Below are 18,329 nucleotides of genomic sequence, written 5' to 3'. Positions count from 1 at the left end.
TGTTAGATGGTAAAAGGCAAACATATGTTCTTCCGTCCACACAGTTAATGTGGGACTTTGTATGGTTTAGTTAAGTGTATATTATACATTTTAATGCATTACTGCTGCATGGCTTATGCTGGATAAGACTGAAGTTTGGATATGATCCCAGTTATGGCTGGAGTTGAAACGTGTAATATTTTAATTAAATATACTCTTTTACACAAACGAACCTGAAATGTAATTCAGCTAACGAAATATTTCCCCAGATAGATTAGTAGGCAGCGCGCTTTACCCATGGTGTGCAACTGCAGATGGACTGTGTGAGCCTAAGGTGGTCTCAGAAGAACCATTTGGTCATTTTATTACCTGTGTTGATGCACAAATATGGATGTTAGCAAACATCTTAGTCAGGCTAATATTCTACTATAATTTACACTGTGTATTTGACTCCATTTTGCTCATTGAATTAAACTCTTGAAATGTAACAGACTGCATCAGCTTTTGGAACCTTTCCTGTTCTTTGTACTTCTCTACATATGAGGAATTTTGTGTCTGTAAGAGCATACATGCTTAAGGATGCGTTAACTTCACTGTTCTAGTAATTATAGCGAGAGATGCTGTAACTAAGCCCAGAAGGCTCTGGGAGGTGGAAGCTTGGTGGGAATTGTCTGCCCAGCTAGGATGAAGCAGTATCTCTCTGCTTTCATCTTGGTGGAGAGGGTCTCTGCTGGCACCACGGGCTGTGTTAGCGAGGGGTTGCAGAGTTTGCATCTCTCTGCTGTAAGACAGAGTAACTCAAGCTCCCTGCTGTGTTAAGTCACGTAGCTGGAGAAAAAAGCAACATCACACTTTCAGCCCTGAGCTGCGAGTCTGATGCTATTGACCCTCAGTCAGTTCTGGCCTTTCATTGGATTTCCATACTATTTGTTTGAATGTACTTCATTTAGTGAGAAGTTAACTTGAAGTTCAGCTTTTCTTGGTATTGAGGTCCGGGCTATAGTTAAAAAGTTTGAGGATTGAACAGCATCCCTGACATCACTGCAGTTATGGAGAATCATGGGAACACCAAGAATTAATTACTGTGGTCAAATTCTTCATGCTTATAAGTTGGAGGCATTATTTTGCTGTTCTGAGTGAAGGAGCCTTCACCTCCCTGCCCAGCCAACCTAGCTCCTACATAGGCCAGACAAGAGCCCTTTGTAGCCCCTGCTCCTCACAAGCTGTTCCTGCTCATCCTCCACCTTCTAGAACTACAGGAGCAGCAGGGGACAGATATTTCCTCCCTGCCCTGCTACAGTAAGGCCTGTGACCATCTGATTAATGAAAGTATTTTTATGGTCCCATTGCTAGGGGTATCTGGGCATGTCGCAGTCTTTAATGTATGTATCCATAAAGCTCTGGTGTGAGGTAGGGAAATGACGTTATCCCTGTTTTACTGATGGACACCTGAAACTAATGACTTGCTTGAGATCCCAGAGGAAGAGTGTTGCAGAGTGTGGATTCCCATGCATATCTATCATATCTTAGGCTAGTCATGTAAGCGTCAAACCATCCTTCCCATCTTTCACTGTAGCCTAAGCTGGAGGTTACTAGTGTTTTGTTTTGTTTTTTTTTAATAAAAGGAAGGAAACATAGCCTTTCAGACAATATATATTTACTGTGTATGTCAGATCATCGGCTGGTAAAAAGAAATAAAAGTCGGTGAGAAAGATGTATGGAACATATTTTAATGGCAAATCTTTTAGATCATCATTTCCCGTATACAAATGGTGTAATATTTATCCCAGGTGCTCATATGCGGTGTTGTATTTATAAAGATAATTGGAAAAGCATGTTCTGTGAACAAGGGTAATAGACGTGCAGGCAGTAGGTCCTTCAGGGTATAAGTAGTCTTAGGGGAGGTATATGTGTATTATACACAATCAGTAGAACAGTTTCCATAGGAAAAAGCTTTTTGAATAAGAAACAAGTTAACTGCTTATCCAGTGATTGCTGTTTTTCAAAGTGTAATATGTTGGCATGTATTTTTCTGCTTGATTTGTATTCCTGTTGAGCCAGACCACACTTTCTGAGCAGCTCTTTCTAGGTTTTTGGACTTTTTTATTGCACATGGAGAAAAGGAACTATTGCTCCATCTCTGGAGAGAAACCAGCTCAATTTATCAGGGCATCTTGTTTACCAAGTTTCCCCTGAGCAGATGCTTTAATAGGCCAAATTTCAATCTACAGAAATAGTTTACAGCTGAGTTTTGAGTCCTGTAAGAAAAGGTATTTTAATGAGAAATCATCCATATTTTTTCTATATATCCATTAGCCATTTTTTGATTGGGTTTAAGAGTACCAAGCAATATTCATCCCTCAAGCATGTTGTATTACAATCATAGATTTCATTTCTTCTCAGATTCATTACATCCTACAGGTCAAGGACTTCAAAACAGACAGCTGCCCAACTTGCTCTTCTGGCTCCTCTACATCTCTCGTGCCATGCAGAGTGACTAGGTAGCTGACATTTGCCGGGAGCTCATCACATGCATAGCATCTATGTGCCCAGTTTGTCCATGCAATTGCAGAATGGTAGAGTGGTGTATTTTACACTCAAACTGCCCGATGTGACTTAATGTTATAGCCCAGTTCAAATTCAGTCAGTCAAGACACTGAGATCTGGAAAGGAGAAGAAAGTCCAGAGATCATCAGATCTCAATATTCTACCCTTAGCTTTTCTTCAATGAGTTTTGTGAACCTTCAAGGACAGTAAGTGCTGATGGTGACACAACAGCATAGTCTGCTCCTGTAGGTTAACATTATCCCACGTACCTTCAAGCCACATCAGAAAGGCTGGCAGAGAAGAGTTTGAGTACCAGTTCAGGCACATTCCAAGGGATATCTCTAGCTAACCTGGTTTTAAATGAGTTTTTGTGCCAGATATGGCAGAAACAAAAAAAAGGTCGAAGATGGATTGACACAATGCAGCATCACAGCTGCATTAGCTCTGCCACTTTAGTTGACCACCAAAGCTCTAGGGGGTTCTTGCACTGACAGCTATGGCAGCTCCACTGTGTTGGAGGAGAGCAGCAGGGCTGTGTTATAGTTAAACCAGGAAGAGTACAATGTGTGCTTCAGGGAAGGATGAAAAAGGATGCAGTGCCTGAACTTTTCAAGGGGATAAATAATGGGACAGAAGTGTCTAGAGATGGAGTTTGCAGAAATAAATACTTCCTAGAGCATGACATAAAGGTAAAATAATTGGAAGATCTTTCAGAGAGCTCAAATCCAATTAATGTGTCATAAGAAATTATTTCCAGCCTTGTCAGCCATTTTAAACTTATCTGCCATCTGTTAGAGAAACCTAAAATCTTTGGGTAAACTTCTAATCAGGAAAGCATCACTTCATACCTATTCCCTCACTCTGCACTTTGCCTGCTCCAGAAGGCTAGCACAGATTTTCCCTTTTTGAGGACTTCAGTGAGGGAAAGGAGAGTGAGAAATCCTAACAGACCCTCTAAAGACATGAACGAGCATAAATATGAGGAAATAAAAGTAGTAGCCATTTTGTGTTATCTGTGAGATATCCACAGAGCAGGGAGTATAACATCCCAGAAAATAACTGATTTTTGTTCAACTAGAAGCTTACTGTTACACTTAGAGAAACCGAACTTATGACACTTGGGGACAAATCTACACTTCACTGAGATGCTCCAAAGGCTACAGAGTTACAGGATGTGTGCATGAGCAGAGTAGCTAACATCCCCAGATGAAAGCAGTGGCCACTGACTTTGTCACAAGCATCTCTCAAACGCTCAAAGGTGGTCCTTTGCCCTGCCTGTCATTTTGGTACCATCAGCCACTGGTAGCAGAATCACAGTGTACGGGTGGCTGGCAGGACTTGCTCAGAGAGACAGAACTGCTTAGCAGCAGATCCTGTGGTCCATGGCCTGTTAAGTGGGACAGACCATTATCCCAGTCCTCGTCTGTGTTCTACATCTATATTTTTACTGTATTTTCAGTTTGCCTGCAGTAACTGGCTTTGGGTGAATTCTAAGTAGGCTGATATTTATCACCTTATGTTTGTTGCTGATACTAAATGTACAGCTTTTTTTGCTACTTTACTGTCACGTAGCAGAGCAGCTTTAACACTGTGTAGAAACTATCTAGAAGTCTTCTGTGTTTCCAGAATCTCCATGAGAGTGTATTACAAGACTGCTGAGTGCGCTTCGATTTCTGTTTTCCTCCTGCAGATTGTCGATGGCAAATTGTGGTTCCAGTTGGACTGCGGAAGTGGCCCGGGAATCTTGGGAATTTCAGGCAGGGCTGTTAATGATGGAAGCTGGCATTCGGTGTTCCTGGAACTAAATCGTAATTTCACAAGCTTGTCCCTGGATGACAGCTACGTGGAGCGCCGCAAAGCCCCCCTCTATTTCCAGACTCTCAGCACAGATAGCTCCATCTACTTCGGTGCTCAGGTGCAAGTGGATAACGTCCGCAGCCTGACTGACAAGAGAACAACACAGGTCTTGAGCGGATTTCAGGGTTGCCTGGATTCAGTTGTCCTAAATAACAACGAATTGCCGCTCCAGAACAAGCGCAGCAGCTTTGCAGAAGTGGTTGGTCTGACTGAACTAAAGCTTGGCTGTGTCCTCTACCCTGATGCCTGCGAGAGGCATCCCTGCCAAAACGGCGGCTCCTGTATCAGCGTGCCATCTGGTGGTAAATATTTTGCATTACTTTATGGGCTCCCTCCCCACCATTTTCCTTTACAATTTATTGCCAGAGATGGTTTTATGCAGCAACATGCTTGAAAAATCTCATGAACTCTATAAAACTCTGATAGGTATTGCAAATTGTGTAAAAGCTGTTTGCTCTATAAATAACGGTGAAATGCTACCCCTTCTCATTGCATTAGTGTTCCAGGAGGAAATTGATTTATTGGCCATTAGCATAATTCTATTTCTATAGAAACCAATAGAATTACAATTACTGTAATGCTCAGCTAGATTTTTCAGGATCTCTTTGCAGCATCGAAGGCTGTAGAGAAAGTTGTATGATTTCAAACGTCCATCACAGATGCAATGGCACTGTTGCCTTTCTCTCTTTCTGAAGCTGTCACAGATAATTATGGAGTTGTCTGCAAACACCTTGGTCCTTTTGTGAATGAGTAATTAGATTACGTGTCTACATGGAAAATAATGAGTCCACCCCATTAGAACGCCCCCCCCCCAGAAGTGTATTTTATGGCTCTCTCAGAAGCCTGAGTTCTTCAAGGTCTAAGTAATATTATCCAAAGTTTATCAGGCATTGATTTAAACTGTGCTCATGTTGGATTTTCCTATCTGGTTATTATATGGTGGCTTGTGTGATTTGGTGCCAGTGACTTACTACCCACTAATGTAGTGCACAAGTTACCAGACCATAAGAACAGTCATCATCTTAGACAGAAAAAAAGCAATGGCATAGATGTAGGACCTTTCCTCTAGGGCTGTTCTCTTTCTCTAATGTACAGAGTTCCTTTCCAGTTCTCCCTGTTGTGCTAGTATGCAGCATTGCTCACCTTTTCTAGCAGACTAAAACTTCTTTCAAAGAGGACAATGGTCAACAGAGAGGTCTTCTGCAAGTTCAGAGCTTTCCATCCACTTACTGTCAGTAGTTTTGGCCATGATACCCTAGGGAAGTTTTCCGTAAACTCTTTTTTTAGTGAAGCATTTAACCACTGTCTGGCTGTCTGGCTTGATGTGTCCATGCAGTTCTTTAAACCCATAATTGTTATTTCTGTTTTTCATCGGTTTAAGCCTTGTTCTCACTTTTCCTTTCTGATCACCTTCCCCCACATAGATTTTTCTAAACATTAGGAAGTTCCTAAACTTTTGAAAAGTTTAGTTTTCAAGGCTGACATCTGGTGAGATGTGAACAAAACTGACTTGTCAGACAGAAGTTTCTCATTTGAATAACCTTGCCCTTGTAAAACAAGCTCTGACTATGTGAGTTTTCTGATGCTGAGGTACACCAGCCAGCATCTCCTCTGGATCCTTGGCTACCTCTTCTCCTGTGCCAGATCAAAGGGTGTCAGGGATACTATTGGCTTTCCTGTTGGTGGAAATAGACAGGAGGACAGTTGGGAGAAACAAAGCCCAGCACTGGCAAGTCAGGATAAGGACAAATTTTGCTGCTCGTGTGTGTTGTTAAACATCTTTATTTACCAAGGGAAGGAAAGAAAAGGCATGCTGCACAACAAGGGCGAAAGAACATGATTCTGAGACAGATTGATGTTGCAGCTACTGAGAGAATTGCTATGCAAGATTATTTAAGTCCCTGGGAAGTATGGCTAATATGTACATGGACATAACATGGCTTTGATTCAGACTCCATACTTAATAAATGAGGTTAACCATTCACCAAGCTAGCATCCTAGGAAGCATGAAAACAGCTCCTTCTATTGATTTTATTTGAGTCTATTTACAGTGTTGCTCAGCAATCTCGTGATGAGTAAATTGAAACCTTTCTAACAAAATGCTGTGCAGTAATTCTTTTTTCTCCCAGCACCATATCCATGCCAATTCAAATTGAGGGGAGATGTGAGGTGGGGCAGGAACAGGCAGCACTGAAAGTTAGACCCATTTTATTACTGGAATGACACACATCATTTTCATGTCAACATAATTCGCTGCTGGAAAACAGTCATGGAACCGATTTAACTTGCCTGCGTTCCTGCCTCAGCGAGAGGGCACATGCCCTGCAGGGATTTTTCGACTGCCTGCCGTTAAAAAATCTGTTTGCTGTTTTTACTGCCTCAGCAGTGTATGTAAATAAAGGATTGTTATAAAGCCATAATTCCAGTGCAATGGGCCCTGACTGTATATCAGTGGTTCTGCAGCCCAGCCCACAAGGAGAAGGCATGGGCATTTTTGTTTCCAAGAGGCCAAACGATTATGTTATTAGTGTCCTCCATATGCAAAAGGGCCACATAATTAAATTCTGTACAGCAGAGAGCCCAAAAGTATTGCAAATGCCAATTGTGGAGCCACAACTTGCAGTGTGAATTTAAGAATCATGATCCATTGTATTTACTGACATACATGTTAACAGTTGACTTTCATTTAAAGTAGAAAAAATAGAGTAATGACTCTTCATTTTTTATATGAAGAAAGAAAATGGCAACTTCTTTCTTTTTTTGGTGAGGTTAGGCATTCAAAAATATACCATGCAAAGGTCCTTTTCCTAATCCCAAGGCATTCAATCGCATGAGGATCTCTTGACTAGCATTTTGTGTGATATTATCCTATTAGAGTTTCTGGAGAATAATGTTCCTTTTCCTAAATAGGCAGTATTTGGCATAATGATAGGTTTTGTTTTAATAAATAAATCATCTAATTTGAATTTTACAGAGCAGATTTCATATACTGTTAAGATTGTTTTTCTTACAAAAACCCTACTGTGCTTTGCAGGGAAATGAAGAGAGAGAAAGAAAAAGCTCAGATTTATAGCTGACTTTAAAAGAACACAGTCAAAGAAAGGTTACCCCACATTATAACATGAAAGAGTTTTTGGCTACATGCCAGAAATCAAAGGGGCCATGTCTACTTTACATATAGTTTGCATAAATTGGACATCTAAAACACAAACCTCCATAATAGTATTCTTGTTGTGAGATCTTCCTTTCAACCGAAATGCCTGCTGCCCCGTTCACCATTAATAAAAAGCTGCCTCTGATAACATTCCACTTCATTCTGCCATTATGGGAGTAAGGTAATATTATGGCCCTGTTTTGTGAATAAGAAATGTTGTGTATGCACTAGGAGTGTGTCCACACTGCTGCTGTTAGGGTTTGTGTGGGTAAATCTACAGCAACTTCAAAGCGACCGGCTCAGGGAAGGTGCTGTGTATGGGCTGTATACTGGAGACTGAGGGCAAAGGTATTGCCCCGAAAGGAGGGTCAGCACAAAGCTGGTTGACCCGTACTGTCTCTCACTGTCTGACCTCTCTGTATATTGAACAGGAGGGCAAAATGGGAATTTTAGCCTATCGGAGAAAGCATAAGTAGCTCAGGTGCTGATACATCACTGAAAGTACAGAAAAACCTCTCTGCTTTCTAAATCTGGTTTCTAGTCCAGCAGAAAGCGACCACAACATGAACCTCTGCCTGCACTCATGTGATCCAAGTCAAGTTTCACAGCATCAGGGTATGCCAGCACTGTCAGTGGTTAACGCTGAGAGAGGATACTGTGTGCCTGGAGACACCACAGGGAGATCCCATGCGTGCTTTATAAGGTCTGGGAAAGGGTGAAAAGCACTCACCAGGTCTGACAGCTCAGGAGACTCGTAGAATAAAGAGACTTCTGCTATATACGGCTTTAGGACAATTTTCTTGGAGACATTGGAAACCACAGCCCTGAAACGCAGGACACTTTATTGCAGACTTTTCAGCCCCTACCCATAAATACAGGTCAGTAAAGATATTTTTAAAGAAAGTTGTTATTAGCATTTTGAAACCTGACAAACAGCATGACTTTGAGAAACAGCTTGGCTCTTTGGACTGAAATTTCCCAGGAAAATTCAACCAAGTGTTTAAAGTGTGGTTAAGCTATAAGCTGCTGAATATGAGGTCTTTAAAATGGGAAATGTCACACAACCTTAATAATAGATTGGTGTTACGAGGTCTACCAATTATAAATGTGCGTTTTTGTGCGTGCATAGCAACATGAGCAATCACAGCAATAGAAAGCTTTACTGTAATCAAATACAAACAGTGCACCAAGGTTTTCAACCACAGAGAAACTTCGTGTTTTTAAAGCTTTCAATTATAAGTATAGTCACTTTCTTTTAATTTAATCAGTCCTATATACATCTGGCTTTGATAGAAGTAAATGGCTTATATGAGTAAGCAATTTTATTTGAGCATGAAACATTTGAACAGAAATATCTACTGAGAGCAGAATGCAAGGACAAAAAGTCATTGCTCTTCCCTCTCCTACTTTTTTCCTTTTTTTCTCTTTTATTTTTTTTTTTTTAATTAACAGAGTTAAAATCCAAAGGGAAGGAAAAATGCAACCTAGCCCCTAGGTGATGAATTTAAAAAGTGTTTTAAAGTGTGTTGGCAACACTGACACATGGGTGTTCTAGAGGATTAAGTACTACATAAGATGACATCAGGAGAAAATGGGTACATTAATACCATAGTCATGAACCAGTCTGGTCTTTCTTATGGTCTAGATCTCACTTTTTCACACACACAAACAAACCAGCGTGCTGTAATGTGAGCATACCAAATGCATATCAGTTAATGTTTTAAAAGCTTTTTAGAAATTTTTAGGGGGTTAATCTTTTTTATAGTTATACTTTTATACATCTGGATTTAAATTCCTGGTTTCAGAGTACGTGCATGCCAATCCTTTCATAGAAAACACTGGTTTAACAAAGACTGAGGTTCATTTTTATACCGACTAGTGGCAAGAGGCTGTCATCTATTTGGAGTCAGATAAGTTAAATCTGAAGTGGCAGGAATATGTATGGCTGAAAACACACAGTTCTTGAAGGTGGCCTGGTATGTCTATAAACATACCAAAATACAAATGCTGGGAGTGGTCCTCTTCACCTTCAGTTCTTCTCATCAGTTAATTTGCCATGATACACTATGTGAGCAGGGCCAAGGGCAGGCCTGTTTCTGGACATTGAGTTTGTCAGGTCCAGCTTTAAAGCAGGGAAAAAACTAAATGGGGAGCAAATGCAAAAGCCAAAGCACCTAACAGATAAAAGCCAGCTCTTTTTGCATTTGATAGATAGAAACAGGAGCATACACATGTTCAAAACAAGAATTGGCAGCAGTTCAGAGCATCCTTTTTAATAAAGCCAAGTAAACCTGAGGATAGACAGACATTCAGATGCTCGGCTGGCAATGCTGACAACGGAGACATTCGCTGTATAACGGCGTCCCATCTGCTGATGGCACCATGCCTGCCTTTTGCCACTGTCTCTGCTTATTAAGTGCCAAGTAAACATAGGTACAAGCAGGAAGTCTGTGTAGGGCTCACACTTTGTGTATGTTGCTCTTCCTTTCGGCTGGATAGGGATGTGCCCACAAGACAGGAATAGAAGCTGTTGGAGTCCAAGCGGGAGGGTGAGACTTGGGCACATAAGGTTAGTGGAAGAGCATGAAAAAAGCCCTATTAAAAACACCGGAAACCCCAAGATCATGTGTAAGCTGGAGAGGGCTACATCTGCATAATGGTTTAGATCACAAATGAGCTTTGATGTTAATCTTCTGACCATCTCCTCTCACTGTGCTTCAGTTCCTGCTGTGGAGAGGTGAGGTCTTGGAGAGCAAGACCACGCTTCCCTCTGGACAGTTCTGAGCTGAAAGGCATGCACCAGGAGTGCAGTAACATGATCCTAAAGCCCCGGAATGTGTGCGCTGAATGTGATGGGTCCTCAGCACTAGCTGTTTTGCTCTACAGACCTGCTGCCGTTGCTCTGCAGGTTCTGATGTAGATATAGCCTAAAATGCTTATAGCTTGTTGTCGGTCGCAGGTCAGCTGTTGATATAGGCTATTGTGATACCTGCTGAGCTTGTTGTGGTCCCACCCCAGCAGCATTACAAATGTGTTTAACAATGCTTACTGACTTTTTCCACTGGTTTCCTGTGACACAGTACACTGGTGACATCAGAAAATTTGCTGTCATGGAAAATGCAAATAAACATTTTCGAGCATCAGTGTGCAAAATGAAATATACGTATGTCTTGAAGGAATCTCAAATGGACTGTATGATCTTAAATGCTGATAAATTGTCAAGATTTCCAGTGCCTTCATTGTGAGCAGGAGTACTCCCTAGACTGCTTGAAAGAGTTTTTACATCCTCTGCTGAGAGAACAGGGGACTAGGGTATTCAATTATAAATGTAATGAAAATTCTCTGTTAGACCTAGGATGCACTTCTGACCAAAAGGGTTTTCCTATATGATTGCACTTTGCCTGCAACCCTGTGGCTATAATGTGCAGTAGCAGGCAAAATTACAGTCTGCTGAGAGGTTTGGAGTAGCATAAAAGGTCTGGCAAGGCTGCTGGCCGAGTCCCTGTATGCTGTGTACTGAGCCATCATATCAGACCTTTACTTCCCTATTCCATGAATTTTGACATATGCTTTGCTGTGTTGGAGACCTCCCAGGTGAATGCTCTGCAGCTCTGAACATGTGTGTGACAGAAAAGTACTGTGTCTTTTGCCCATGGCTCAGAGATGGAAGGTGCATGACAGTGCTTCCAATGTGAGGAAAAGTCAGAGATAAATATTGTAATTGAATACTGTCTTGTTTTATTGCATTTTTTAATTCTAACTTTGTTCCCTGGACTTAGAATCTGTACTAAATACTTCAGTCTTCTAATATCTGACTGGTTCCAACATCATTAAATCAAAATCAGCCAAAAATGTAGGCTTTCAGAAGCACACTTTTTATTTTGGTCTTGTTAATACACAGCCCAGTAGAGCTCTGACCCATCTGGGGCATTCAGTTTCATCTCCTCATAGTGTAAAATGTTAGTTGAAGTTAGTACGTCTTTAATATAAACAAAAGGCAACAACATTAAGGAATAAATCCATGTTCCTGTTATGCTTAGTGGTAAAAGTTTTAATTCTTTTACCGAATTCATATTTTTTACGTTTTCCTGCAATGAATAAATATAACAGAATACATTACAGACTAAAAACCCAGAACTTAATCACCTTAAACAAACAGAGGACATGAAAATAAAGTGATTCAAAGGCTTCGTCTTACAAATAACTTAGATATAGAAAGTTAGTTTTTAAAGTCACTTTAAAATTATGTAGGTTTAAAATATCAGTAGCAAATAGAACATATCTAATCTGCTGTTATATATGGCAACAAATTTGTCGATGAATAAAATGTTATGTTTGAATTGAACATTTTCATTTCACTTAAGCACATTGAGACCATAAAAATATATAGAACATAACTGCAAAATTTTGAACTATAGATGTCACTGTTCAGTCATAAAATGAAGCACTGAAACAGCCTTATTTATTCATGCTCTGATTTCTACCTGCAGTATTTCTAGATCAGCTATTTTGCCCACTAACAACAAATCTTTTATACAGATGACATCAAAGTGCAATGACTGGTGCAGTCACAGTTTTGTATTTCTTCAGTCCCAGATCCCTACAGGTCCAGGAAGTCATTCAGACTGTCAGAGTGATATATGTTTAAAACACCAAACATAATCCCATCTTGCAGATGCTGACCAAATATGTTTTCTAGGAATCCCCAAAGTTGAATCATTTATCTTCTTAATTTTAAAATCTTGAAAACAGCAGTGCTTCTCTCTTCTTGTAGCAGGACAGTGAAATAGTGTGACACTTATTATATATTTTGTTTATGTTCAGTTAGATAGAATTGGACTCGACTGAATATGCCAGCAAGTCTGGTTCCAAGTTTATTCTCTAAAGCTTGTCCTCATGAAAGAATTCAATTAGAGTAACTGAACAAGGCAAATTGAACCAGATAGGACATAAAAGATGTGATAGTCTTAATGCAGAATTGCTTTTACCTTATGCCTCCACTGGGCTTTTCCATATTGTTCCTATGAAATTAATTTCCTCATAACCGTGCTGGAAATTCGCTCCTCGATTCCTAGAACAGTGGCCTTTAAAATATGTTTTAGTGAGGTGGGTTTTTTTGATTGGGGTTTTTTTTGTTATACAGATATATGGAGTTTTTAAAAATATGTTTTAAAAGCTTACACCTGAGGGATAATATTTCAGTTTGTCAATTTGATCTCCAATAATTTTGACACTGAACTGAGTTGCATTCAGCCATTTCAGCTCTAACTCCAGCAGTTCGGTTGGCAAGAAATGTGGAACTAGGACTTGAATCCCCTTACAAGGTCCCCCTCCACTTGAGTGGAGTTATGTCTGTTGTATCACAGCAGTGTTTTATCAGTCTCTTAATAGCACTCACTGCACATAATCATCTTTGATTAGGGCTGGCATTGCCCAGTTCAGCCAGTATTATGAAGTTTATAGTTCATGTCTGGATGATGCTCTTTATGAAAGTGATAATTAACACTATCAAGTGTTATATTGCTTTCACATCCCTACTGTGTCGTCCTTGTAAAAGGCAGATGTGGAAAAGCTCTCAGCTCATGTATTTGTTCTTCAGCAAAGCCCCAAATGTAGTATGGGCTGCTGCTATCAGTAATATGGCCTGTATTTTCAAAAATACTGGGAGATGCATCCTCGATCTAGAATATTTCTTATGAACAAAGTTGTGCATGGATGGCATTTCTTTTTATATGAATCACGATGAACAGGGTGGTCTGGGTTGTAGCTATTCCTTCGGTCCTTTGGTTGTAGAGAGGAGCTCCAATTGTCCAGCCATCCCAGATAACCAAACTCTTGACTGGCATTAGTGTGGACCACACAGAAATACCAGAATGCGTATGAACATCCTCCCTCCCTGCCAGCACAGTAGATTTTTTGGAGTAAGGTAGCAAAATAGATCCATTTGCTTCCAGACAGATACAGTGATAGGCTTCTGATTTATTTCTCTGTGTGCCTTGCCTCCCAGGCTACCAGTGCAATTGCCTCTCCCAGTTTACAGGAAGGAATTGTGAATCGGAGATCACAGCCTGCTTCCCAAATCCCTGTCGGAATGGAGGCTCATGTGATCCCATTGGCAACGCTTTCATCTGCAACTGCAAAAATGGACTGACAGGAGTAACGTAAGTGGTGCTCTTCAGGTGGGCAACAGGAGCTTCTCAGTTCAATGGTGGTGGGCTTTTTGATTAGGCATTTTATACCCAAAAGCTATGATTCACCTAGCAAAAAAGAACCCAAAACTTAGTCCTTATCTCAGGTATAATCCAATGACAGCTGACAATGAGGAATGCTTTTCTGAACTTGGATTATTTCAGGATGTTTTCTCCAGACAGTTTTCACTGATATGTGCACACTTAAGTATTAGAGGCTTTTCAAGCAATCCCATGAACCTGTGGAAGCTGCTAGGTAACCTTTTTTTTTTTGAAAATGGATCAATTGTCTAGTCACATTACCTCTAAAATAAAAGCCTAATTTATTGCATTGTTTTTTAAAATCCTAGTCTTGATGATATGCTTGGTGTAGAAACAGAAAATGCCTGGACCTGCTCAACAACGTGCTTTTTTTCTCTCATCTAGTTTGTCTCCTATTTATAGTTTCTGTTCTGGCATTTTTATTTTTTTAATCACCTCTTCTGTTTTTCCAATTCTCTTCTCTCTTTAAGGTTCTTTTTCCCCCCTCATTCTCTGGTATTTGTTCATTTTATCTCCAGCCCCAAATAATTTTACACAGTCAGCATATCCTCCTGTTCTCTTAAATAAGTACTCTGTTTTGTCTACTATTTTTTTCTCAATTATTTTCTTCTTGAATCCTCCTAATATTTTGTGTTGACTCCCATGGGATAGTCTAAAAACAATATTAAAAGCCTGAGATTCTCTGTTACATTCATTTTGGTCAAGGAGCCCCTTCGTATCAGATGCTTTAAACTCTTCTATTCCTTGTTAATGTTTTCATTGGTTTAGATGTAGAAAAAATAAATACCATTTATAAATATGATAATGATAAAATCACTTGCCAAGCACCAGTAAGGTGTTAACAGTAATAGTACCACTTTGACAAGAATAAGTCATCATGTACAAGCTGGACTGTTTCCTCTGCTTTCTCCAAATTCTGAACTTCTTTCCTTCTCTTCTGTTAAGGTGTGAAGAAGACATCAATGAGTGTGAAAGAGAAGAATGTGAAAATGGTGGCTCCTGTGTCAACATATTTGGTTCATTTCTGTGTAACTGCACCCCTGGCTATGTGGGGCAATACTGTGGTCTTCGCCCTGTGGTGGTTCCCAATATACAAGCTGGGCATTCATACGTTGGCAAGGAGGAGCTGATAGGAATAGCTGTGGTCCTGTTTGTCATATTTGTGTTGATCGTCCTTTTTATCATTTTTCGCAAGAAAGTTTTCAGGAAGAACTATTCCCGCAACAACATCACACTTGTACAGGATCCAGCTACTGCTGCCCTGCTCAACAAGAGTAACGGCATCCAGTTCAAGAACATCAGGAACAGCGGAGACACCAGAAATATCTACCAAGAGGTTGGACCTCCACAGGTCCCAGTGAGGCCAATGGCTTATACCCCGTGCTTCCAGAGTGACTCAAGAAATAACCTGGACAAGATAGTGGATGGTCTTGGTGTGGAGCACCAGGAGATGACAACGTTTCATCCCGAATCCCCTCGAATACTGACAGCCAGGCGGGGAGTAGTGGTATGCAGTGTAGCTCCAAACTTGCCTGCTGTGTCTCCTTGTCGCTCCGACTGCGACTCCATCAGGAAGAGCACATGGGATGCTGGGACAGAAAGTAAGTACCGCTGCTTGCTGCTTTCCCTCTTCCCTGCATTGGAAAGGGTTGTCTTCATGGTGCAGCAAGTACAGTGGCACAGGTACTCTTCATGCTTCAACGTCATACACTTAACAATTGTTACAGTTCTACAAGCAGTGATTTGGTTTAATTTTGAAAGGATATGATTAACTGTAGTCATACAAGACCTCTACCTCTGAGCATTAAGTATGACTAAATGTATTTATTTCGCTTGTTCAGAAAGCGTATGTGACTAAGTGCTCTGACTGTTAGTTCCTCAAGTGATACAATGCAATCATCTTTCTTTTAGGAAAAAGAAACTGGGAGCAGAATTCTCAAATAGCAACTCCACTAGGTTTGGGCAGTTTGTCTCCTGAGGGAATTAAAAACATTTAAACTTTCTGCTAGAAGCAATCCTGTTTTGCAACAGGGACAAATGAACTGATATTCTCTAATTCCAGTACCTATGAAATGAAGCAGAAAATCATGCACTACTTATACAATCACCTTTTCAGTCCATTGCCTTCCTGTCCACATTTGGTACCAGAGAGATCACAAAATTTCTAATCCTTACAGTTACCTTATTTGTGATAGTTGCTCACCTGATAACACAGTGCCCCCTTAATTCCTGAAGAAGTTGCTGGAGATATCACAAGCTTCACATATTCTGTCATAGCAGGAAATACCAGTTTGCTGGGACAGATTTATGGCCCTATGTTGTCTGTATTTGCAAGTCAGAACATGTTGTATGGACTGGGAAATGTTTGCTTTAGCATACAGGGGCAGGGAGGTATGATGTTCTGATTTTTTGGTAAATATTCCTAATGCACCTTCAATCCCATTGCTACACAACTTTAACCAAAATTGTCAAATAAAACTGTTTGATCAAGAAATTTTCATATTCCCATAGTTTTGGGCAATAGGAACTGATGAATGGAGAGAGGAATCTGGCAATGCATCATACCTGTGCCCTCACCTGCCTATTTTCATCTAAGGCAACCCATTTGCTGAGGTCTTCTAGTGAAAAACAAGAAATAATTTTAATTTCTTAGGGCTATATTGATGTTGATGTTTTTAACCATTAAATACACTTTTGCTGATTGAAAGCGTCAGCATACTAGCCCCCATACATGCTCTGTTCTGTATTCTCTTCAGTGCTTCTGTCGCAGACGCTGCTGGTATCTGTATGAATTTCTGCACAGCATGAGGCCATGCCATGGAGATGGACCTCAGCTGTCAAGGAGTGGGAAGCATTGCAGCTTTGTTACTTCAGTGCTTCCTCTATCTACGACATACCCTGCTTCTCAGCAGGAGCAAATCAGCCATTACTGTATGGAGATGTCTCATGCTGAGTGCCTCATGCTGGGTAGAAGTATCTACAGCTAGCAGATGGAGACCTGTACTTACATGTTTGCAGAACCTGGGCTTGTTCATTGGTCAGTAGCTCAGGTATCAATATCAGTCCTTCCTATGGAGTATAACTTTTTGCGTTCCTTATTATCCTTCATATAATATGTAGTCAAATCGTAGAATCATAGAATCACTAGGTTGGAAGAGACCCACTGGGTCATCAAGTCCAACCATTCCTAACACTCCCTAAACCATGCCCCTCAGCATCTCATCCACCCGTCCCTTAACACCCCCAGGGAAGGTGACTCAACCACCTCCCTGGGCAGCCTGTTCCAGTGCCTAATGACCCTTTCCGTGAAACTTTTTTTCTTGAATATGTTTATTCATGTCTGTTTAGTTACATGAGAATTTATACCATAGGCTGCAGTTACATTTCTGAACTGTAGAAGAGTGGTCAAGACTGAATGTCTCTAATGAAAAGCAACATATATTGAAGCAGAATCTATTATGTATCAGTGGTGGAGCTGTTAAAATCTGATCCAAGGGCTATTGATATGAATAAAAAAATGCATATCAACTTTATTGAACATTGAATGTGCCTTTAATGAGGCTATCAAGTTAGGAAATGAACAGTGAAAGTAAGTGTAACTGTAATCTGTTGTATAAGATGTTTATACCACATTTTTAAAGCCATTTGCTTTGCTGCTCATACTACATGGCATCTAAAAAGGCATTGCTGGATACAGATGTTTCTTCCTTGATTACAGTGGTGTCAGCCACTTGAAAGACTTTTTGGCTTCAAAGACTTCAAAAGTCTAGGTATCTTCATCAGTTGCCTTCTTGACCCATAGATATTTCCTCTGTCTGAAGGAAATAATTTTATTCTAAGAAAAATAGTAGAAGGCCACTTGTTGGCAGGATTTAAATGGTTCTGTGGTATAAATAGGCAAATACGCATACCTAGAAAGTACCATTTTGCTTTGTTTTTGCTGTCAATGAAGGTAAAGGTGTTGATGACGCTGAAGAAGTGACCTGTTTTGCAGGAAGTAATAAAGGCAGCAACTCCGAAGTACAGTCCCTTAGCTCCTTCCAGTCTGATTCTGGTGACGATAATGGTAAGAAATTATTTTATCTTTATTATGCTGTGGACAAAGCTATTTAACTCACTAATGTTATTTAAACCATTTAGGTCACATCTAGAAACCCTTTAATGATGCTGGAAGTCAGAAAGTCCTGGGTTCAAATCCTCAGTTTGTGTCCAGTTCTTTCATTATAGGAACATAATTAAAATCTTGATACTTAGAGCTGTTGTATCAGTACCAACCTTTACCATGTATTAGAGGTATGATACAGCACAGCCGTGTTGGCAAGGTATACTTTGCAAGTGAAACTGTATAATTTATATCATTTTCCCTCTTGGAAGAGGATGGCTTTCATCCTTCATCAGTTAAATTGAAGGGAATCTTTGTGCTGTTTGCCAGGTCTTGTTCATGGTCCCAACAAAACTCTGCTATTATTGCTCAGCAGCAACAGGGAGTGGATGAGCCAGTCCCTGGTGGTTTGGCCTCTCCCTGGCAATAACAGCTCAGCAAACAATAAAGCACCGTTAAA

The 18,329-nt window shown here is 40.4% G+C and overlaps 1 protein-coding gene across 1 annotated transcript in view; it reads left to right on the top strand.

Moving 5' to 3' along the window:
- FAT3 (FAT atypical cadherin 3) overlaps positions 1–18,329 on the top strand; it is a 423,022-nt gene that overhangs the window by 389,441 nt on the left and 15,252 nt on the right. Inside the window, exons 22-25 of the mRNA XM_054088271.1 lie at positions 4,217–4,685; positions 13,545–13,698; positions 14,713–15,368; positions 17,720–17,833. Coding sequence (XP_053944246.1) covers positions 4,217–4,685; positions 13,545–13,698; positions 14,713–15,368; positions 17,720–17,833 — 1,393 coding nt within the window. The remainder of the gene's footprint in view (positions 1–4,216; positions 4,686–13,544; positions 13,699–14,712; positions 15,369–17,719; positions 17,834–18,329) is intronic.

Source organism: Cuculus canorus, chromosome 1, assembly GCF_017976375.1.
Source record: "Cuculus canorus isolate bCucCan1 chromosome 1, bCucCan1.pri, whole genome shotgun sequence".
Taxonomy (NCBI): domain Eukaryota; kingdom Metazoa; phylum Chordata; class Aves; order Cuculiformes; family Cuculidae; genus Cuculus; species Cuculus canorus.
This window is presented reverse-complemented; position numbering and strand designations above follow the sequence as displayed.